Consider the following 22,877-nt stretch of genomic DNA (forward strand, 5'->3'; position numbering starts at 1 on the left):
GGGCTCGTACTTTCTTTCATCAGTAAGTAGAAAGCGAGTCTTTATTTGTACTGATTCCTTGACTTGAGCTCAAGTAGAGCTGGGTTTGTTAATAATCTTCATGTCTATTGTTCACTTCTGGCCCAGAACTTCAATCGCCAGGACAACGACAGAGTGCCTGGCACAAGTGCTTTGGCATCTTTGGATGAATTCAGATAGACTTCTTGGTTGACACGGATGAGTGACGACTTGGGATGATCAACATCTGGTCTTTACATAACTTCTTCCACCCATCTCTTCAGGGGCTTCCACCGTGGCGTGGCGCCTTGAGCAGATCTGAGGCTGAGGCATCCCGGCCTCACCTCATCGACTCACCAACGCTCTGCCTAAAAGGCCGTTTGTCTCTTGCCCCAAACGCGACACAGGAGGCAGGTGCCGACAAAAAGCGAAGTGGGTCCGCTGCCTTCCCGCTCCTGCCTTCAAAGTCTTCAGATCTCAGACTTCAACCGAACTGAGCCTCAGGTTAAGTACGCGCTACCGACTTCTCCCACCTCCCACCTCACATTTTGTTGTTGCCGTGTTTTTCCCCCTCCTTCTCCCACTTCGCGTCGTGTTGACCGCTGATTTTCCCTCTTCTCTTCGCACTATCCCAGTTGCACTTCCATCTCACCCAGGGTGTCCCAGAACGTCACCGGACGGGACGACAAACAAGAGCAATACCAACTCCCACCATACTACCAACTGAAAACGACCAAAGGAAAAAGACCGGCACCAGCTGCAGCGCCGCCGATCGGCAGCATCGCCGAAGATGGAGCCAGTACCCATCAACGACCTGCTGTACGACCATCTGGTGCTGCCCGCCCAACTTCCTCAGGGACGGGAACATGATCGTCAGCTGCGGCTTGTGGAGGAAGCCCTCACCAAGCGACTTATCGACGCGGCCAAGGTCATGCAAGGTATCCCCGGCAACATTTCAGGGCATCTTTGGAAGTCACTTCACCAAACAATCGTAGCCTCCGGCGCCCTCAACCGCAATGGCAGAATCGACAAGTCCGCATTTCTTCTTGAACTCCAACGCCTTGGCCCATCTGGCTGTCTGATTCTCCACATCGAGAGCCAAAATGCTGGTCTCCTCATCCGGAGGCAACAAGAGTAAGCCTTTGCCAATATGATCACGTGCAACTTACAGGAGTCGCGACAGCTAACATCTTCCCACAGCCCTATCTTCAATGATTGCGTCGTTTTCGAAGCATTTGAGGCTTCTCCGAGAAACGAGGACGTGCTTGCCACCAAAGGTGCCCTGCAGTGGGACTTTCCCGGCATCGCCGTGGCAGTCCCTTTCGCCACGACTTTTAGTGACGACGACTTCCTACTCAATGTGGCGACTTTCATTGAGCAGGCGTCGCTGGAAAACACCAAGTCGTTTGCTGCCCATACCTTCAAGGCCGGCGCCGTCGTCTACGAATACCGAAATACCGGCGACCCGTCCATCATTACCTCTTTGTTCATGGCAATCCTCGAAGAGAATGGAAGAAGGGTGGCACCGACGCTGTTGAGGAAGCGAGTCAGGGACGATGTTTGCTGGAACCGGGCTGAGAAGCCTTGGCGGCGACTGCCCTACTGGCTGGTCCTACGTGTCGGCATCCAGCGCTATCTATCACTTGCCTCGGACCTCAACGCAGAGGGTGGTCGTTTTGAGTACAAGTTTTTCATCGCCGTTGTTCTCTCGACCTTCCTCGACGATGCACCAAGCCAGTCGATCAGTGTCGAACGTGTCCACTTCCTGAGGAAGAAGCTTTGCAGACGTCTCGTCAAGCTCGATCTCGACAAGCAACGTTGCACTGGCGACATAGCGTCGTCCCGCTGTGACTTCCTTTTCGACTACCTGGGGCCAAAGTTCAACAAGACCATCGAGTACTGTACCAACGTTCTGAACCGCGCCTTGGCCACTCAAAGGGCTGCCGTCATAAAGCAGATTCCCCTACTGCCACCCCGGGCTGCGGATGCAGATGTCCGTCTGAATCTCCGGCTGAGTCACCCATACCTCAAGAGCGCCCTCCAAGGCTTCCGGTTCCCTCGGAAGGCGAAGCGATTTAGAGCAATGCCGGACGCAGCCCTGACTGAGGCAGCCAAGGATCACTTGAGCCAGTACGCTCAATCCTATCACAAGCTGATCGACAAAGAGCTTCAACTTGCCAGGTTGCCAGGAGAGAGTTGTTTCGAAATATCTCGACAGATCTTGGACTATGTCAATATGGCCAAGCCACTGTATGCGGGAAATCCAGAGCAGAACAGTCAGATGTTGCTGACCGTGATGGAGATGTGGCAAAAGATGGATGCCATTGCTTGTCGCTCCTTCCCATTGCTCTCTGAGTTTCATCCAGTTTTCCAGCCGCAGATGCTCGACGTCCTTCTTCTTCCTCAATTTTCGGACATGGTACGGCTCAACGCTCTTCAGCTGCTCCTATCTGATCGCGTGAGACGCGCGAACAGCGACCGCCGAAACATCTTCGAGGACCCTTCGATCGGCTGCTTTGGAGAAAGATACTATTCTGAGTCGTCGGATGCGGCTGCTCTCAAGCAGCTGCATGAGTCGATCGTTGAGATGGCAGACGACACGCGCGAACGGAAACTGGAAGAGTGGAAAACGAAAACCCAGAAATACGACAATCTGATCCGCCGTATCGACACCAGTGCCTGCACCTACTTCCCAGATGATATCGACCCGTTGGGTCGTGGACGTCACGACCCGGATTGCCTCAGATGCGGCTTGATGTGGAACGCGCAGAAAATGCGGATCGCCATCTTCGAGGATCCCTTACCGACAGATCCCATTGCCACGCGGGCTGTCATTTTCGAACTTGCCTGCCCAAGGGAATTCACCATTTATCGCGATACCACTTGGTGGATTCTCCGACAACTGGCAACTCCCTTTGACGACGAGGGTGTCAAGCCTAGATGCTTGCTCAAAGATTATGTCCAACTGAAGCCCTTCTTCGAGGTAGGCTCAAGCAAAGTCGGCTTGGCATCGACTACGAAACCTTGTGAGTAATTTACGTTCAGTCTTTTCTCCTCTATCGGTCGTCCTCTCGTCACTCTTCCACACTTTCTGGTTCCCCTTCGTCCTCACAATCGCCTCTTGTTCCAGGCTGTTCTTGTTCTTGCTTCTCCCACAAGTTACGACAGTCTGCTAACAGTTCTTAGTTGCAACAACCCATTATATATCTGTCCCATTCCCAGTCGAATGGGAGGGAGGCAGAGATGGCGTTTGTCGGCCTAACGGAATGAAATTGGCAATGTTTGACGAACAGACTTCGACATGGCCCGGAAGGCTCAAGTTTCGCCCGACGTTCTCTCATCATACAGCGCTTGTTCTGCCCAGGTCATCTCCCTTCGCCAGGATTTTCGATAACAGGACATTCGCCGTGGATGGGCCTGGACCCTCATCCTACGAAATTATGGCCAGTCAGTCCGGTTGTCCCGCCGGTGCCAATTTGCACGAGTATCTGGCGATGCAGACACTGATGTGTGGCAAATCGCAACGATGGATTGCTTTGCTGACTGAACTTGGATCCACCAACTTGAACTTTTCCAGCGAAGTTACTATGCTCGTTGTGTCTCACCTCGCAACCCTCAGCGGACCGATGGACGATGACAACAGCAGCAGTACGAACAACGATACAGGTGTTCGGGGCGAAAACCTTTGCCGGGCGGCATATGCCGGGGGCAGGAACAACAAGGATGTCCTACGGAAGGTTCACAAGATATTCCGCGATCAATGCTTCTGCGACAAATTGGTGGAGCAGCTATCCACGCGGTTGAACAGCATGGAAGCTAACTGGCGCGAGACGTACTTAATGGATGTGGTCATCACCATCCTGCTGCGCACCCATACTCTCACGGCAACAAACCCAAATGCCTCACTCAAAGCATTGGAGGCATTGATTCGAGCCCGTGAGGTTTGCTTACGTTGGGTGGAGATGCTTCGGGCGGAGACATACAAGTCCAGCGATACTGAAGTGGCAAAGAGGTGTCAGCAGTACGCACTCTGGGCTGCAATCCTTTGCAAGCGAACTTATGTCATCCACCGAAACCAGTCCACGATTCTGGATGCCAGACCCCTTCAAACTTATATCGAGTGTTGCATTACAGTCCAGGACAATTTAGTTGTGGAGGTTGGCGCATTGCCCCAAGTTCTCCAGCACGCCGTTGTCTCCGACCTGAAGCTTTCCCATCGCCTGGCCCCCCTGGTGGGCAACTCAATCGTCAACAGTCCCGATGTCTTCCGAACTGCTATTCGAGCCGTTTGGCCGGAACCCGAAGACCGTCCCCGCCAGCTTTACCACTTGAGATCAGATCTGTCACAAGCGGGATGGGTTCTTTGTGAGATCCAAGAGAACGATCATGAGCAACTCGTACAGGTCCACTACAACTATGTACAGGGACTCCTTCTCGTCGATAACAAGCCTCTGGGAAAGCTTCCAAAGGCACCTGAGCACATTGAGGCCCTCAATGAGCTTTTTGGAGACCAAGCTCTTTTGGCCTTGCCCTCCGCCTCCGGCATGGATTACACTTTGTGCATCCGGCCTAACAACTACCGCATTGATATTGGATTTGAAGCCGGAAACATGATTGTTCGAGCTATGAAAGGATCTCAATTCCTCCAGCTTGTGGACCGGAAAGTGTTTTATTCAGAGAACTCGTCCGATCTCCCGGGGCCCCTTCTCGAAGGCTGTTTTCACTGGCTGTAAGTTTTCTGGGCACATCCCCTTCCTATGAACGACCCGAGTTACATTCATGCATCAGCCGTTTCCAGAGAGAAAGGTTCTAACTTTTTCGTAGAGATCTTCATACCGGTACACTGTTCATCACCCAGGCACCAGAAATCTGGAACATCAGCAGATACAACTGGACTCTCAATGTCCATCACCAAACTTGTTCCCGAAAGCGATTGAATGGTGTTGAAAGAGTTGTTGACCCAGGCAGCCCTTTGTTCAACAGAGTGAGCAGAATTTTCAGCGGCTTTGAGGACAGGCAGAAAATCATGGTCTATCAACCCGAGGGAAGAAACTTACAAGTGGAGATCAAACGGTTGCAACTTCTCTTCTACGTGAACGCTCGTCAGGTGCTTCAGTCGCCACAACTCGGATCCGAAATCGATGTGGACCAGGATGCCGGTACCTGGTACGGGCTCAGCAGCAAGCTTGTCTTTCGCAACCCGCGCGATCCTCTGCAGAGAACAATTCTGGTTCCGCTTGGACAGATCGAGGCCAAGAAAGACGGAGACAACATGCTCGTACGCACGCTTCCCGACCCGGACTACGGCAGATTCATCATCAACAAATCCCTCGGGCGTTTGGATTGCGCAGCAGAACCGGCGCTTCTTTACACCAAGGCCCTACTGCACGCGTATACTTCCTCGGTTTTCCCAGACCCTTTGACCGGGAGAACCGGGACTGAAGAAGCTTTGCAGTGGCTTTCTTCCGGGGTCTGCCAGCCATGGCAGGTGTTGGGCAACGGTCCATGTCATAAACTTCTGAAGATCGCCGAGCTGAGCCCCCGGCACGACTACTACCCCGATGACTTGAAAGTCATGAAGACGGACAACTGGAATGATCAAGCGACCGAGAGCATTCAGCATGAAGATTTCAGGCCACTAGTTGAGAAGATTCTATCGACCTCCGACGAGCTTCAAACATTTTCGCTGCTCGACGCCCATCCAGGTTTGGCGCTGTTACCTCCACCCGGGAACGAGCATCTTCGTGACAGGGCGAAGTCCCGCCGACAAGTCTTTGAGCGATCATTTGACGACAAGATAAACATCGGCCCGGTAAAGGATGAGGAATATGGCCCTCGCGACAGTCCTATGCCTTCCAACCCTCGCCACCGCCAAACGCTTGAAGTTGTTCATCTCATCCGAACTTGGCCTGAGAAAATGGAAACCACACAGTCTCTAGCTCAACAACTCTCCATGGGCAGTACTGTTGGTGGGTTTAGAGACGTTTTCGACAAGGTCTCACTGAGTGATCGCCTGAGTGTTGATGCCGTGGCTCACTGGGGGTCCCTGGTGAAGGCTTGCATAGTGCAGGAAAGCCCTTTTGCCTTGATGTTTACCCTGGCACCAATCGCATTCAGTTTCAAAGTGGACTTGGGGCTGGTCAAGACTCTTGCAGCGTTTGGCATATTTGAAGAGTTGAAAGCCGTTGATCTTCCCATCTGGGAAGAGTACGAGCGATTCAAGCCCAATCAATCGCCTCAACTCGAGTCCCTCACGAAACTCATCTTGCCCTTCCGCACCCCGCCACCCAGAGATGACAGCGATGAATTGCGGCAATTTGCCAGTGCCAAACTTCTCCGAAAAATGAGGGACCAGAAAGATACCTGGGAAAGACGATCTGAACAGGACTGCAAAATCTTGGCAAATTTTCTCCTCGCTCAATGGCCCTGTGTGGAGCCTAATGTTGCAGGGCTCTCAAACTCTTTACTTGTCGACGTCGGGGCTGCTTTGGATATTGTCAGAGAAGAGTGGAAGAGACTTTACCAGAACATGGATTTGTCGATTCATCTCGATGCCGTTCAGAATGTTCTCAACCGACGACGCGGTGACGAGGACTCGGCCTACGAATGCCCGCTCTTCATACCCTCCGAAGAAATACTCCAGGAACGTCTTCGCGGGGGTGAGATACCACGTCTGAGGGCCGACCTACTCAGAAAGGCTTTCCCTGTAGCCAACGGCTCGCACAGTACCAAGGCTCCGAATGGGACCAAGACCCCGAACGGCACTGAGCACAACATAAAGAGAAACGTCAAGCCTCCCAGTGCTCCAGCCATGCCTCGCCACCCGGCTCACATCCGTGGACCTATTGCCCTGCCGACTACTTCCAACTCGCGAAGCACAGGCACAAATGTCTTGGCGCCCAGTTGGATGTCATCGAAAACGGCATTGATACCGTCAAGCGATTCGACAGCGGAGCTGAAACAGATTGTCACTGGGTTCTCGATGTCTCAATCCATGGTACGACAGAAGTACGCAGAAGACTTGCAAAAAAGCCTGGATGCCTTTGTGACGCGGAAGCAGCCAAGAGACTGCGCTAAGCAAACGCCACTGACCCTTGTCGCTCGAGAAGTTTCAATGTCTCTCCTGTCTATTCAACGTCGATTCGACAATATTCAAAGGGCTTTGGAGACGCCTGACGATAGCATCTCTGCCCAACGTGTGTTGTGGCTCAAATCCGGCCAGCTCTGGCCTGCTGTGACCTATGTGACTCTTTTAGAGCAGCTGCGGACAACAGCATCGCCTGCTGCTTTTGGTAAATACGCCAAGGAGACGTTGATTGGCTTTGGCCTTGCAATCACAAATACGCAACGAGATCTCCGGATCAACGACTTCGTTCTTAGAGGCGATGCAGGAAGATACAAGGATGAGATGGAAAATCAAGGCCATTCGAATTGGCAGCCAGCCGAGCATCCTGACTGGTTGCTTCTTGAGATCGAAGCCAACTTGCTTATCCGGCCTGATCAAGTTGATGTGGCTTTGGCTACCATTTCTCCGGCGTCTGGTGCCAATTCTGTTTTGCAGATGAACATGGGACAAGGTTAGTAACGCTGCTGCCCCCCCCCCCCCCTCCTTTGTGGAAAAGTTCTCCATTTTCCCAACTTCCTTCCCGTTATCTCGTACACAACAGATGTACTAACTAGTCGAAGGCAAAACATCCTGCATCATTCCGATGGTTGCCGCAGCCCTGGCAGATGGCCAACACCTTGTGAGAGTTGTTGTGCCAAAAGCCTTGCTACTGCAGACGTCGCAGCTACTCCAGGGCCGGCTGGGCGGGTTGCTGGATCGTCAAGTCCGCCATATCCCGTTCTCCCGCCGGACACCTACAGACGAAACCATCATTCGCGCTTATCACAGAGTCCACCGAACAATTTTGAAGCAGGCAGGAGTCATGGTCTGTCAGCCTGAGCACAGTTTGTCTTTCATGCTGAGTGGCCTACAACGTCTCCTTGACAACCGAGTGCCAGAAGCAGGACCGATGATCAACGTCCAGACCTGGCTGCGAACTCGCTGTCGCGATATTCTTGACGAGTCCGACCACACACTGGCTGTTCGAACGCAGCTTATCTATCCATCTGGTTCTCAGATGACGGTTGATGGCCATCCCCATCGGTGGCAGGTAGCCCAGGCAGTCTTACGTCTGGTAGACCGCCACTCGTACAGCTTAGCGCATGCTTTCCCTAACTCGGTCGAAGTTGTTCGACGCCCCTGTGGAGGGTTCCCTATCCTCTACTTCCTCCGGCCTGACGCAGAGGATGGATTGATTCGCGGACTTACGACGGATATCGTGCGAGGTATTGACGGAATACTCCCAAACTTGGATCCAGATGACCGTCGTGCGGTTCGAAACTTCCTGACAGCAAAGCCGCATGAGACCGTCATACAACATGTCAAACAGCTTTGCCCAGATAGACCTTCGGTTCGTCAGACTGTGTACCTGCTGCGAGGAATCTTGGTCAACCGCATCCTCATGATGACTCTCAAGAAGAGATGGAACGTCCAGTACGGATTGCATCCCCTTCGGGACCCCATTGCAGTCCCTTATCACGCCAAAGGAGTGCCAAGCGAACAGTCGGAGTGGGGACATCCAGACGTCGCAATTCTGTTCACCTGCCTCGCTTTTTACTATGACGGTATCAGCATCGCTCAGCTCACCCAGTCTCTTGAGCATCTACTAAAGTCGGACGACCCATCAGCCGAGTATGAAAAATGGACACAAGCTGCAGATGCGTTTCCGGAGTCTCTCAAAGCCTGGAACTCCATCAACGTGGACGACGACATGCAGCTCGCAGAGATTTGGAAGGCCGTGCGACACAACATCCCAACCATCGATTATTTCATGAACAATTTCGTATTCCCGCAGCATGCGAAGCAATTCAAGGTCAAACTCCAATCGAATGGCTGGGATATTCCCCTGTTCTCGGTCACCAACACCTCGCTTTCTTGCAATAGCGGAACGGAAGGGCGGCCTCCAGCCCTCACCACTGGTTTCAGCGGCACCAACGACAATCGGACTATGCTGCCTCTCACAATCAAGCAAGAGGATCTTCCAGGTCTATCCCACACCAACGCCGAGGTTCTGACCTATCTACTTCACCCCCGGTCTCGCGAATGCCACAGGATTGTTGGTCGCTACGGCGCAAGAGCCTCGGAGTCAGATTTACTGGAAGAGCTCAAAAGGCGCGACATCAATATTCTCATCGATGCTGGAGCTCAGATTCTTGAGATGAACAACGTAAGCCTTGCGATGAAGTGGCTCGAGATCGACGGACGAGCTCTCGCTGCCCTGTACTTTGACGAACAAAACAAGCCGTGGGTTGTTCAGAGGGGAGGAAGAACGACCCCCTTTTTGGCCTCGCCGTACGCAGACGACTTGAGTAAGTGCCTCGTGTACTTGGATGAGGCTCACACAAGAGGCACTGATCTCAAGTTCCCACCGACCGCTCGGGGTGCGTTAACCCTCGGCCTGGGACAAAGCAAGGATCACACAGTTCAGGCTGCTATGCGTTTGCGACAGCTAGGGACGACCCAGTCTGTGACCTTTTTTGCTCCGCCAGAGGTTCATCAGAGCATCCTCGACCTTCAGTCGAAGTCAAGTGGTGCGCAGCTCGACTCACACGACGTCATATGCTGGCTGCTAGACAATACATGTGACGGGATTGAACAGTTGCAGCCTCTTTACTATGCTCAAGGCATCGATTATTGCCGGCGCATGCAAGCAGCAGTCGAAAATCCCGACTTCCTTCGAGATTCGCAACAGCGCGAGGATTATCTTGCCATCATCAAGCAGAATGAACAGCACACCCTTCAACAACTTTACGAGCCAAAACGCAAGATCAAGGGCACTGGGGAGTTCCGCGCAGGATCAGATATGAAGATTAGGTCATTCGTCAAGGAGCTCAATACGAGGCGGAAGGCATTTCAAGACAATGGCCGAGCAGTTCACGCGTCTGCTTTGCAAGAGGTCGAGCAAGAACGAGAAATGGCGTTCGAGGTGCAAACGGTTCGGCAGGTCAAGAGGCCTCAATCGTATCCTGCATTGTCATTTCCAGGCTTGCATCAAGACATCGAGTCCTTTGCAAAGACAGGAAGGATGCCCGCCGGCGCGCAGGCGCTTGTTCCGGTCTTCAAGTCTTTGGCCAAGACTGGTAACGGAAAGAAGTACAAGATATCCGACCGGCTCTTCCCAGCAAGACTATTCGTGTCGACAGAGTTTGAGCGGACTATCAAACTCACCTTTGACTTGACCAATGACAACTTTCTTGTAAGTCCAAAATCTTCTTTCCTAGACTTTGCTAATTGCTCTATAGCGGAATGTCAACTGGATTCTATGGAGCCAGTCAAGCGAGATTGCAGTAATTATCATTCCTGAGGAAGCTGAGATGCTTCTGCCCTTGATGCGAAGCAAGGCTTTCAGGCCCGCCACCCATCTCCTCACCTATTCCGCGCCTGTCACCCGCAAAATGTTACACTTCGGCGAATTGAATTTCTACAGCATTCCCCTCCTCCCAGAGGATTGGAAAGCACCAATGTGGTTGAAGATCGAGCTTGGATTATATGCCGGACGACTGTACTTCGAGTGGGACGAATACGCTCATATTTGCAATCTTCTGGGCATTGATGAGGATTCGTCTCTCGAGTGTTTGGACGAATGCTCCGATGAAGGACCCACTGAGGATCAAACTGACGGACCGAATCAAACTGCCAACCGGGCTGCTGCTTCATCCAGCACTGGTTTGACCTCCCGGCCTCTGACTTTCTTGCAAGAGTGGTTGGCTGCACGGCGTCGCGGCCAGGACTTTGTGTCAACTCCCATGGGCTTTGTCGCTCAGGGCAAGCCTCTTCAAGCCAGTCACCCTTTCTTCCGGAAAGCCGAGGAGAACGCCAAATGTGAGAGACTGTTTGTTCCAGTCAATCGAAAACATGTGCAACAAGACGCCGAAGACCACCCTGTGGATTATTACGATATGGATTTTATGGGCAACCATGGGGAGCCGGAGAGTGACGCTGAGTACGCAGAGATTGAGTACAACGACTCGGAAATGGAGAGTGGAAGCGAAGAATTGGAGTCAGAAGACTGATCGGGCAGTTCTTGCCAAGAATGTTGCTTTACATCTCCGGTGGATGAGAAATTGCTTTTCAGATTGTTTGAGTTTTGAGAGATTCTGTGGGTTTACTTGTTGTTCATCGGCTCAGATAGACACCTAATGTTCTTGGTACCATACAATGCTTCTCTGACGTACTTTTGAGTGAAACCAACCAATCCTTCCGGGTGCCACCCGAAACAGTTGCTGTCCTTGGGCTGTCTCGTTATGTCGTTTTAACTGAGATAATGTCTGTATTCCCGAACCCTATTCCGCCTAAAGCTATTTTATTTACATAGAACGCGATCCCTTGGTGGTTGTGTGAGGTGCTACTGACTGGAAGGTGCGTGCCTGTCATCTTGTCCTCATCGAGATTCGATGTCCACGGTGCTACCCACTGACCAGCTAGGGCTTGGTGAGCCAAGACTTCAGAGGAGTAATCCTCTCAACTGCATCCGACTTCGAGATTGCGACGACGGTGTCGTCCTCGAATCGGCCGTAGTAATACCGCATGTGCCGTCCACGGTCCGTGAATCCCTCGACGATGCCCCTTAGACCGGAGGACTTGATCGCCTCGCAAACCGCGTCCAGATGCTCGCCGATCTCGGCGTGGGACAGTGAATCGGAGAGATAGATCATCCAGGTCTTCTCGTAGATCGCTCCTCCGATAACAGCCATCTTGCCACCGGCCTCGCGTCGGACGCGTTCGAGGTTCATCGGCTCCTCGGCGGAGCTTTTCAGGGGGAGGAAGCTCTTACAGCCACCTCCGATGTGGCTTGCATACCGATCACCGACGATGACCATGTAGGGAAGAGGGTCGGGCTGCGAGGGCTTGGCGGAGGGGAGCGTGGTGGTTGGCCACCAGGTGTCGGTTTTGGGCCACCAGGCGTTTGTCTTTGGCCACCAACGGTTGGTTTTGATGACTTCGTCCTTGATGGATGCAGCGAAGACTCCCAGAACGAGTAAGAATGCAAGGGTGGCGAAGAAACGAAGAACAACGATGAAGCGGTGGGAGATCATTTCGTATGGTGCTTTTTGTGAAGGCTGTGTATAAACGGAAGAGTTTTCGATGGGTAGGGACTGCGATAGATCGTCGGTAATGGTGATAATGATGATGGCAATGGTCAAGATCTGTGTATTGCAAAAGATGGATGAAGTGGGATATTCTGACTTCTAATTGCTTCGAATTCAGTGGGAGTGGGATACGTTTATATGTCTGATCTTTTGCGATACCATGGCCCAGCCTCAGTCTCCCACAGTCACTCATGGTCGGGCAAGGCTACTATGTTGGTAAGGATGGCCTCTGACACTGGATGGAAGTTCTTCGTCGTTATATTCTCATCACGGATCGATCAATTATTTTAACTCCAGTGCTTTCCCGATATCTGATATCGATATAGGTTGGCTGGGCTCTGCGAAGCAAACTGAGCCGGGGGGAGCCGGCTGTGTGGGGCCGACCGGGCCGTGCCCGACGGAAACGACGGCGTCTCCGGGATTCTTCAAGAGATCTGATACTCAAGATGCGGGACAAAGAACATTTTTGCTATTGGTGAGTGGCAACAGGATATGTCACAATCTGATAATCACAAGTGCGGATGCAAATCTGGACCAGAATTCGGTCCTCTTTGATTTATTACACATGTCTCATCTGCATCAGGTAGGATATGCGGGCCATGTCCCCTCCCACTGCTCAAAGGTGAGATTGAAACCTCTTAATCAGAACGATGTTTTATGCATTTTGGTCGGCTTTGGAATGAACTTGGATGAAACATGTGGCGGCCTGTCGACTTTTTGAATAATCAAACCAAATACAGGGGGTCCAAAGACGCCCTCAGCAAGATAATCCCCTCCCCAGCTCGTCAATGGCTCGGCCGGCCCTGGTAGTGCCTGTTCCCCCTCGGTGTCTTTCCGCAGACCAGTTTGACGCATAATGTCACCAAAATATCAATAAAATGACTCGCATACGGATTCTGATCGATTTCCTTGCGTCTCTCCCGGGTGCTTCGAATTAGAATGCGGCAGCGTGGGACTCTTCCATTAACCAGTCGAAGCCTTCCACAGGACGTCGAAGAGAACATAACGCATAGCCGTAATCATCAAAATGTGGAATGCGAAGAACAAGGTCCAGAGAGTCCAACCTGCGGTCTTCATTCCGATTGTTTCTCTTTCCTGTTCTGGCGCCTCGGGGTCTTTGTTAAATCTTCCCATTCCCTCCATGAAAGTCTCATACTCTCTGCAGGACGTGGCCCGTAGTCTTTGAAGCTCTTCGTGGAATGGAGGCAGTTTCTTTTGGCCAAAGACCCTCGTATTCGTGGGTAGATACTTCCCGCAAATACTCAGGCTCGTGATATTGATAAACGTCTCGGCCGATGGTAGAGTTGGAGGCCAAGCCGGAGGATTTGTTTGGAAAGATGTGAATCGAGGCTTGAGACTTGTGTTTTTGGTAAACTACAGGCTGAAATGATAGCTACTGGTATGGCTTCGTTAAAAGATGTGGACGATATGATATGCCTTGATGTGGAATTCGGCAAAGTTTTCGCAGTCAGGCCCAGAAATCCATCCAGGTTGGCATGATTGAATGCAGCTAGCTCTTGTTTACGTTGGGCTATCGGCGCCATGAAAACATCCTCCGGGCCTATGGTGATGATACTGCCGTTGGGTTTCACGGATTCAGGTTGCAACCAACCAAGTACAAGGCCGACATCTTGAGACAATTTGCATGCCATGATCAACTGCCGCGCTTTACTGATCATTGCCTACTATTTTCTTTGGTCTATGATAGACGGTGCACTCTTCAGCTTATCCTAACGCACCGTTGAAGCAACTGACATTCAGGCGCAGAAGAAAGAAGTATGAAGCTGTTCTTGTTTCGCCGCCTTCGGTATTCTACCTGTGAGTTGGCATAAATACGTATTCATGTAAGAAGCCTGGAAGTCCGCTCCAAATCATCGAAGGCCAAAAGGGTATGAACGTAATTTGCTACCATTTGGGCTCCGACCACACGGGTTCACATGCTCTCTCATTCCATGGGTATAAGAACCTCGCAGATCTATTGTTGTTAAGTCACACACGCTCCCCGTTTCCATTCTCCCATCACACACACACGTTTCCCAACGCGGACGTTCATATCGAATACTCCTCACTTTCATCCAAAATTTATCACCGACCATGGCTTTACTCATCCGGGCTTTGGCTTTCGTCTTCTTCGCCTCACTATTGGCTTCTGTCCATGCCTTTCCCACCAACGCCACCAAGGCAGCCATGCGTCCACTAGAAGTGCCAATCACGGAGCTCCGTTGCTTCGGTAAAAGTCCTCTGGTCGATCTAAACGGCCCCTACCTAGGAGGAAACATAACACATATTACAAACGGCAAATATCCTCCCGATCTCTTCATTACAATGGATCGCCGCATCGTCAAGAACTCTTACACCATCCACCTTGATTTTGGACAGGAGGCGAAGGCGAGCGACTCTGATTACCGTCGACACTTCACACAGATATGCGATCTTCTTGCGAAACACAACTACCCAAACATGCAGGGCCAGATCAGCGGCGGTCGAAAAACCGGACGAACCCAATTTCAATACGATGCAAAGGTGGACAACTTCATGATTTCGCGGATTTCCAGCCTCTCGTCAGTCAAAATGATCATGCCACAGACCGAGAAAGTTTGACTTCGGCTTCAAAGCATCATTCGTCACCGAATGCTTAAGAACAGAATGTTTTGCAACCTTCACCCCATCGAGTGTGTGGAGGGTGGCCAGGGCTTCGGAAAGGCAATGATTTCGATTTGAGAAACATTTGAATGTGAGAAAAAGTACTGTCAGCTAGGGTCGTTTAGTCTGCTAAGGATCTTATTTCCATGTATCATGAGTGAACAAATGAATCAGGTCTTGGTTATATGCGACTATTCATAATCATGGTGTGCTTGCTCGGTGATTCCACAAAGAATGGATTCGGTCCCGCAGTAAGTCGAGACAAGAACAATAATCCAACTTGGGATGAATTCTTATTCATGATTTAACACATCGCTCATGAGTCATTCTGCAAGCCGGGATGTGGCTGAGTGAAAAGCCCTGAAGCTATCAACTTTGCTTATTTGGGTATCCTAAGACCGAACGCTAACATGAAAACATGGGAAAGCCCTAGAGTCCATGTCGGCTCTATTTACTTCTCAATATCCAACGTCTTAAAGTCGATTCGCCGTTGTCCAACGAGCAGCCGGGGCTGTGAGATAACTCTCGACCTCGACGACTGGCATGGCGCCAAGTGTGGAAGAGCTGGCCTGAGAGTCGAAAGAGCGGCGGTTGTTACTGCGCTCAGCCATCACGCGCTTCGACGCCTTAACTGCGGGGGAAAAGGAGAAAGAGAAACGTTTGTTGGAGCTTTGTCTTGGTGTTAGTTTCTATGTGCTGAGAATTTGGAAATAGACATACTTGGGTGCCATGTTGGTTTCGTGTTGGGGGGTTTGATGATGAAGTTTTGAAGGTGATTGTACTATTTTGGTGTAGTGTTTGATCGTGCTTGTTTGCTGTTGAAGTCTCCAACTCTTCCTCTCATTGAAAGAGCATCCCGGGGTTTATATAACATGTTTCCATGAGGGTTGACTGTAGGATTCCATACAAATTCTCAAATGCGATACGCGTCATTTACAGCCATCGCCGTGGGAAGCTCATGAACATCATTCCGTAATTGAAGCCTTTCAAGACGGTTCCGAGACCCAGCTGACTGAAGATCCAGTATACAAGCAGCCTTGGCCACCACTTCAAGCACCGCCTCGCAACCAACCGCGCCCTTTTCAGTGGCTACAATTGTCATGCGCCACCGCCGATGACGTTTTGAAGTGATGTGCTCGTTCGAAGTTGGTGGGCTCATAATAAACGCCGACTTCAACCTGCGCGGCACAGTCCAATCGCAGCGGCGGCGATCCTCCGGATCGACAGCCCCGGAGCTGTCCAGGACCCTTCTTGCATCACCATGCAGAGCGAACCGCCCTCTGAATTTTTCAATGCTGAGGCTACGCTCTCCAGTTTATTATTGCGAAGATTTACATGGAACCTTCACGAATCAGGGGTCGGTGTCTTCATCGATTGTACGCCCCGCCATCCAATCTAAGCAGGCGATCTGAGGAATGACTACCCTTTTTACATCGAGATTCAGCGAATGAGTAATATCTTTTTAATTGCCCGCATGATATTGTGCTGCTCTGCGTACACTTTGGATGCCTCAAATCACCACTGATGATGTAAGTCATAGCGATGGCCGATTTCAATTGTGAGAGAACAATAGGCGTGACCATAACAGTCGGCCGAGGAAGTGAATCTCACGCTTGCTTCACTGCCAACATAGCAAGTCACTTCGCATAATGACCTAGCTCCAAAACTGGGAGAGGTCAAGTTCTTCCCCGTACCAGTCTTGTAAACAAGGAAAGCCTGAGCTGCAGAAGCCAATTTGCCTTGAGCGGCGGTGCGTTATTCCAATAAGGAGAGACCTGATGCGTAGGTGAAGCTCAGCTCCTTTTGTAAACTAATTAAACACTCGTCATGTCTTAAGTTGGTGGCTTCCCAAATGCGCAAGTAACTAGGCAGTGAACCGGCGCTCGCCGAGTGGGGCCGGACCGAAGACCGGCTGGAGAACCGCGCCTTCCGCGTCGCCCGTGATTACGTGGTTTTCGAGACCTCTTGGAATTTCCGCCTTTCTCGATTCAATGTTTTCTCAGTGAGCTTCGGAGCGTTGTTATGCTGCTCACCTACTCTGGCAAACTTTTCGATCACATGAGCCACTGGTCCCATGCTTAGGTTCTGCTTTTCTTTCTTTCTTTCTTTTATTGATTTGGGTACTTCTGTGTATCGTTTCGAGTCGAACCTGGTGATCTTTTGTTCGAGTGGTAGATACACTTTCGTCTTTCACACGACATCTACTACTCATACGATGTATATATTGAGTCAACGTTTGGCGTAGAAACCTTGACAACCTGCTGTGACTGAGTTTCGTTTCGCAAGAACTCATCATACTATCGAAAGACCACGGGAATCAGTTTCTTCCAGTAAATATTCACGGCGTTCTGTCCGTTAATTGTGGTGTTGTGACCGGCGGGGCACCGGTTTTAACTTCTTGGCCCGAGCCGTTCGGACTGCGAACCACCAACCAGATTCTCGTCATGAGCCAGATGCAGTAATTCAAGCCCCATTTAGAATCTTAGGGTGCTCTGTTGAACAGGCCTAATCCAAGCTCAACATTTGCTTCCATCAACATGGAGAGAAGATTTATAATCGATAGACCAACCATGACGAAGTCAAGCTCTGCCAAGCAGCGCCGAGGCCACGCAAGACTCGCGATTTAAAAATATTGGAAATTGTTCGTAACGAGACCCCAGCGTTTTCATCTCAACATTCGGCAGAGCGTTTGACGTGCATGGACTTCACGTGAGGAAGTCCATCAAACACCATTTCAGAGTTTTCTCCCAATACGTCGGATCAAGCTGCTTTTTTTGGTGTCATGGGAGACGACACAAAAACGTCATTTTCACATTGAAGAAGATGGCCACGTGAGATGGTGGTTGCGAGAACGAGACAGTAGTTGTTGGGAGTTGACAAGCCGTTCAGAAAAGGTCGGGAAATTTCGAAACGACCAGCTCACGTCACAGCCGTTAAACTCCGCAAGACTCCGCGCCTTGGTGCTTGAGAGACCGACTCTTCTCGGCCTTGTATCCCGGAACGGGATAGCAACGCCGACAATCTTGCCCATAATAAGTCAAGCTCGCTTAGTCGGTGAGGACTTCATTGGATGATTTCTCCACGTTGCCCCCCTCCATTCTGGTCCCACTATCCTGCTTGCGAAAGGCACTTGGAATGCTTGAATTGTCAGGTCTGTCTCCCCAAAACGCCAGACTCCCGCAGCGTGGTGCAGCTTGCGCCCGGAATTTACGGATCTCGTCCGGGACTTGAGGCAAATTGTTGCCAAGATGGCGGGGCGCGCCGGTGAAAACTTCAGTCCTATCCTGCATCAGAAAGATTTCCCCAGTCGTGCGAGGTTTTTCAAACAAGAGGATTTGCGGGATCCCCTCGGGGTCATGGAATCTGGAGTCTGGGAAACTGGGGATGTCAGCGTGAGAAAGAATTTCCACTCGGGCCCTCCAAGGACTCCATGTGACCGCAAAACCCGGCTTTTGGGGAATGGAGCAAATGGGGCAAATGGAGCTGTTCATCCCCTCGCTCGTTTCCCCCCGGGACGCAAGGTGACGTTCCCCGCGGACTCGAATGCGAAGCGGCGAGCCATCTCAGTGGTTTCTCAACCAATTCATTGTCTCCCCGTCCAACCCATCCCCCTTTCCCCGTGGATAGGCTTATCCCCACGTCATTCCGATGCGGCCGAGGAAGCTCCATTGCAGCTGCATCGTCAAAGTTGCTGGTAGGCCAGTGTAATCCAGGGGCACAAGAGCGAATCCCGGCCGCCTCCCAAAGTCTTACACCACAGTCCATAACACGCGCCGCGCGATTACACGATGGGGACCTGGGTTCAGCAGCTTTAACCCCACATTAAAATGCTGTTTGGAGGGGTGGTTATATGTTACCCCGGGACTTGACCGAGACCGGGCATTTCTTTATAAACTATTAGCCTCCCGTCTCGTGGCAGCCTTTTTGGGACCTCATCTCGACTCAATCCAGACGTCCTCTCACCCGGCCAACTCCATCTCATCACCGACCTCTTTCGACTGCTTGTTGTGAAGAGCGAAGTCCGAGATCCGGCAATATCGACAAGATGGATGACAAGATCGACCACGCGGACACCAACAAGGGCGTCTACGCCGACAATGTCGAAAACCAGCCTCAGGCGCATGATCCTAATGCGCCGCGTGTCATGGACCCGGCTCATCGCGCCGCCGTTGAGAAGAGCATGAAGCGCAAGCTCGATCTCCGTTGCTCTCTCTTCGTGCTCATCTACATTCTCAGTAGGGCTCTACCAGCTGCACCGCCACTCAACTTTGAGCTAATACGATGAACACCAGACTACCTCGACAGAAACAATATTGCTGCTGCCCGCCTCAAGGGTCTGCAAGATGATCTCCAGCTCAACAACACCGAATACGCCACCTGCTTGAGTATTCTCTACGTCGGCTACATTCTGATGCAGGTTCCATCCAACATGATTGTTAATAAGATCTCTCGCCCTTCGCTGTACATTGCTGCCGCTATGTTGGTCTGGGGTCTTATTTCTACTCTGTCTGGTGTCACCACGAGCTTCGGCGGCATGGTTGCGACCCGTTTCTTCTTGGGTTTCATCGAGGCCGCGTTCCTCCCTGTGAGTAGTTTATATCCAAGAGTCGAGAGGAAGCCGGTACTAACTCTGTATCTACCCAGGGTGCCCTCCTGATTCTTTCAAAGTGGTACACGCGTCGTGAACTCACTACTCGCAACGCCATCTTGTTCTGCGGAAACCTCATCTCTAACGCATTTTCGGCTCTCGTCGGTGCTGGTGTTCTTTCGAACATGCAGGGCGTTCTTGGACACTCAGCCTGGCGATGGCTTTTCTGGGTACGCAGAACTTTCCTTGGATGATGTTGTGTAATACAGCTAACGCGAGTCCAGATCGAGGGAGCCGTCACCATGGCCGTTGCCATTTCCGCCGCCTTCATCTTGCCCGACCTCCCCACCAACTCCAAGGGCTTCACTGAGGAGGAGCTCTACGTTGCTCAGCTGCGTATGACTGAGGATGTTGGTGAGGCCGATGCCGACTCTGCTGAAATGGGCCCCATGGACGGTCTCATCATGGCTGTGAAGGATGTCAAGATCTACGTTATGATGCTCACCTTCACTGCTTACGTTGTCGGTCTCTCCTTCAACGCCTTCTTCCCTACTCTCACTGGCACTCTCGGTTTCGCATACGTCCCGACCTTGCTCATGAGCGCTCCCCCTTGGGCTTTCTCCTGCATTATCTCCCTCATCAACGCTTGGCACGCTGATCGCTGCCAAGAGAGATTCTGGCACATTGTTGGCCCCATTTGCGTCGGCATGGTTGGTTTCATCATCTCCATGTCGACGTTGAACGTCGCTGCTCGCTACATCGCTCTCTTCCTCCAGGCCAGTGCCTATGCTGGGTAAGTCGAACCATCACGCCCCACCTTCAAAGGGAACATTCACTCATTCATCGTGCCACAGATTCATCGTTTTTTACTCCTGGATCTCGTCCTCGTTCCCTCGTCCTCCCGCTAAGCGCGCTGTCGCCATCGCCATGATCAACGCCTTCTCCCAGCTCGGAAACGTCGCTGGCTCCTATGTTTGGGATCTCAAGGAGAATGGTTACCGCAAGAGTTACGGTATTGTCACTGCCATGTTCGGTGTCACCATCGTCGGCTGCTACATTTTCAAGGTCATCCTTGACAACCTCAACAAGCAGTTGGAGGCTGGCGAGCGTGAATGGGAGGTTCACGGTGACGTCGCGCAGCAGACGGCTGACGTCACCAAGACTGATGAGATTGAGGCCGCTCGCATGATGGGCAAGGGCTTCAGGTACCTCGTCTAAACAGATGACCCCAAGAAACGGGGAATGAGGGACAATAATGGTCATTTGATACCCATGATAAAGAGCGAATTCTGTATGTAAATTAGTAAGGCTAGGTCGCAACACGACTACGTCGCATCACCTACGACCTGGAAATGAATCCATAACGACTTGTGCCTTAGATATTTGACAGTCCAGTTCGTAGAGTGAATGGTTACAAGCCGCTACTGTGTGCAGAGCTCACCACCCCTGTTAGGCCAAAAAATCTTTACATTGGGGAATCGACGAGGGTCCAGGAATTGGAGAAATTTCCCCAACGTAAGAACAAGCTGCTGTGGAGTCCGATTGTGGGCTGGAAAATATTCGAAGTGATGCAAATTGCCAAGTTTTGTGCAGCCCAGAAGTTCACATTCAACGATGCGTAGTCGCACATGAACTCACGAAAAACAACCGGAACCTGCTGTACGCAGGACTCAACATCCCCGCGTTTTCATATCCCGCAATTCCACATAAGCGTCTCTGGGGAGCACCCCGAGGAGCTCTGGAGTAGCTTCCTCCACCTTTTGTCCCGCGTCTCCCCTCACAACTGGGCTTCTAGCGTCCACGACGACGGACTCTGACCGAGCACGAAAAAGAGCGCCAAATCCCGTGCGGCGCTTTGCCAGGGATTAGCCGCAAATCCACTCCTCCTCTACCTCCAATATTTCTTCCCAGATCCACTTCATCTGTAACCGTTCGGGCCAGATCCTTGGTCAGCCGCTACAACCTTGCTTTTGCGTTACGTAGCGTGGAGAAGTTGCTCGGGTACGCAGTAGTCGTCGGGAACTTCACGACATGACGCGACGACGCGAGCCGACCGCACACCGAAGTCTGCATGCCTCGAGAACGTGAACTTAGCCCAGGCTTCGGAACATTTGTCCTCCGGTCGTCGACTGAGCGGATTGGGATCAAGAGTTGATGTTCAGCCTCAAGCAACTACGAACATGTGCTCGACTTTAATCTGCAACCGCCAAGGTCAACGAGTACACCTCTTAAAACAACGCGCGGGATGTTCTTGACAATAGTTTGGAGTCTAATTGTATTGACAGGCCTGGCCAATAGGCGTGAAGACCGATGGTTGTTCCACCGGCTCACGACCCGCTTAACAACCAATTACTGGAAATATTGCCGAATGTGGTGATGACAGTAGGTAAGGCCTTCACGAATGAAGGGTCTCTCATCTTGAGAATGAAGATAGATTGCCCGTGGAATCCAATCTCTTTCAAGATTCCGGGGCTAGGAGTGTTTGCCAGCTGCCTCACGGTGTGATATCTGAACTATGTCGTTGGGTGACCCGATGATCTGGACTATGAGATGACTTCAGAGAAGCTGTTGCATACCCGCTCCAACTTGACCCTGGCTGCTTTGCCGTCAAGTACTTGCCGGGACATCCCGCGCTTGCATTGCAGCATATGCCGAGCTGCTGCAGCTGGCCCTGCTCATGGTTCATATTTACATGGCTTGGAACCCAGTCTGCCACATGGCGCGGATACAACCATCAGCTTCCTTCGAGTGGTTTACCTACCCCTCATCAGACATGGTTTGTTCACTCTGTGTCAAAGACGACTGCTTCAGTCCTAGGGTATACTCCGAGTTGACCAACGAACTTGAGATGATCAACTCATAGCATTCTGTGTCATGACCGAATAGATTTAGTCATGTCTGTACTCACGATTCTGATTGCCTTCAATCGAGAATGCTCAATACGTCGTTCCATTTTCGTCTGATGCGGTCTGGCTCACACCCCTGAAGCCCCTGCAGTCGATCAGCCTTGAACCGGTTCACCGGAACTTTCGATGCCCAATGCCCCATACACATCTACACTCTTCTTACAAAGATCCTAGCTCATACATGTGTACACTACCACTCACATATTGTAAGCATCTGTCAATGCCCCCCACACTCCGATGACATTGACCCGCCGGGACGGTTCCGGTGGGATCGCCGTAGTCATAAGTTCCGACCTATGGAACGGAACGGAGCTCCACTCGGCCGTTCTCTACCCAATGATTTCCAACAAGTTGGCGCATTCATTATTCATATCACCAGACGTTACTGTCTGGAAAAGACGCTAGCAGAGCCTAAGGCTTTCGTCATTAACGGTTCCCAGGAGTTAGTATGACACTTTAAGGGACTAAACATAATGGTAGAGCGGAGGGTCGGACGGAGAAAAGAGTTACTAGATCTATGATGTACACGACCGGAGTGTTTAATTATA

At 51.4% G+C, this 22,877-nt stretch overlaps 3 protein-coding genes across 3 annotated transcripts; 2 read left to right on the forward strand and 1 right to left on the reverse strand.

Annotated features, from left to right (window-relative positions):
* Positions 1-787: 787 nt before the first annotated feature.
* CkaCkLH20_12112 (uncharacterized protein) lies at positions 788-11,115 on the forward strand (the record flags this gene model as incomplete). The annotated part of the gene is made up of 7 exons (XM_038894826.1): positions 788-935; positions 993-1,131; positions 1,198-3,023; positions 3,346-4,726; positions 4,822-7,574; positions 7,684-10,298; positions 10,345-11,115. 7 exons carry the CDS (start codon positions 788-790, stop codon positions 11,113-11,115), a joined length of 9,633 nt encoding a protein of 3,210 aa, XP_038739906.1.
* A 408-nt stretch (positions 11,116-11,523) lies between these two features.
* On the reverse strand, positions 11,524-12,138 carry CkaCkLH20_12113 (uncharacterized protein; the record flags this gene model as incomplete). The annotated part of the gene is made up of 1 exon (XM_038894827.1): positions 11,524-12,138. One exon carries the CDS (start codon positions 12,136-12,138, stop codon positions 11,524-11,526), a length of 615 nt encoding a protein of 204 aa, XP_038739907.1.
* Positions 12,139-18,880: 6,742 nt separating this feature from the next.
* On the forward strand, positions 18,881-20,641 carry CkaCkLH20_12114 (tartrate transporter; the record flags this gene model as incomplete). The annotated part of the gene is made up of 5 exons (XM_038894828.1): positions 18,881-19,070; positions 19,128-19,420; positions 19,480-19,653; positions 19,708-20,216; positions 20,278-20,641. 5 exons carry the CDS (start codon positions 18,881-18,883, stop codon positions 20,639-20,641), a joined length of 1,530 nt encoding a protein of 509 aa, XP_038739908.1.
* Between the last annotated feature and the right edge of the window lie 2,236 nt (positions 20,642-22,877).

Source organism: Colletotrichum karsti, assembly GCF_011947395.1.
Source record: "Colletotrichum karsti strain CkLH20 chromosome Unknown Scaffold54, whole genome shotgun sequence".
In the NCBI taxonomy this organism is placed as follows: Eukaryota; Fungi; Ascomycota; class Sordariomycetes; order Glomerellales; family Glomerellaceae; genus Colletotrichum; species Colletotrichum karsti.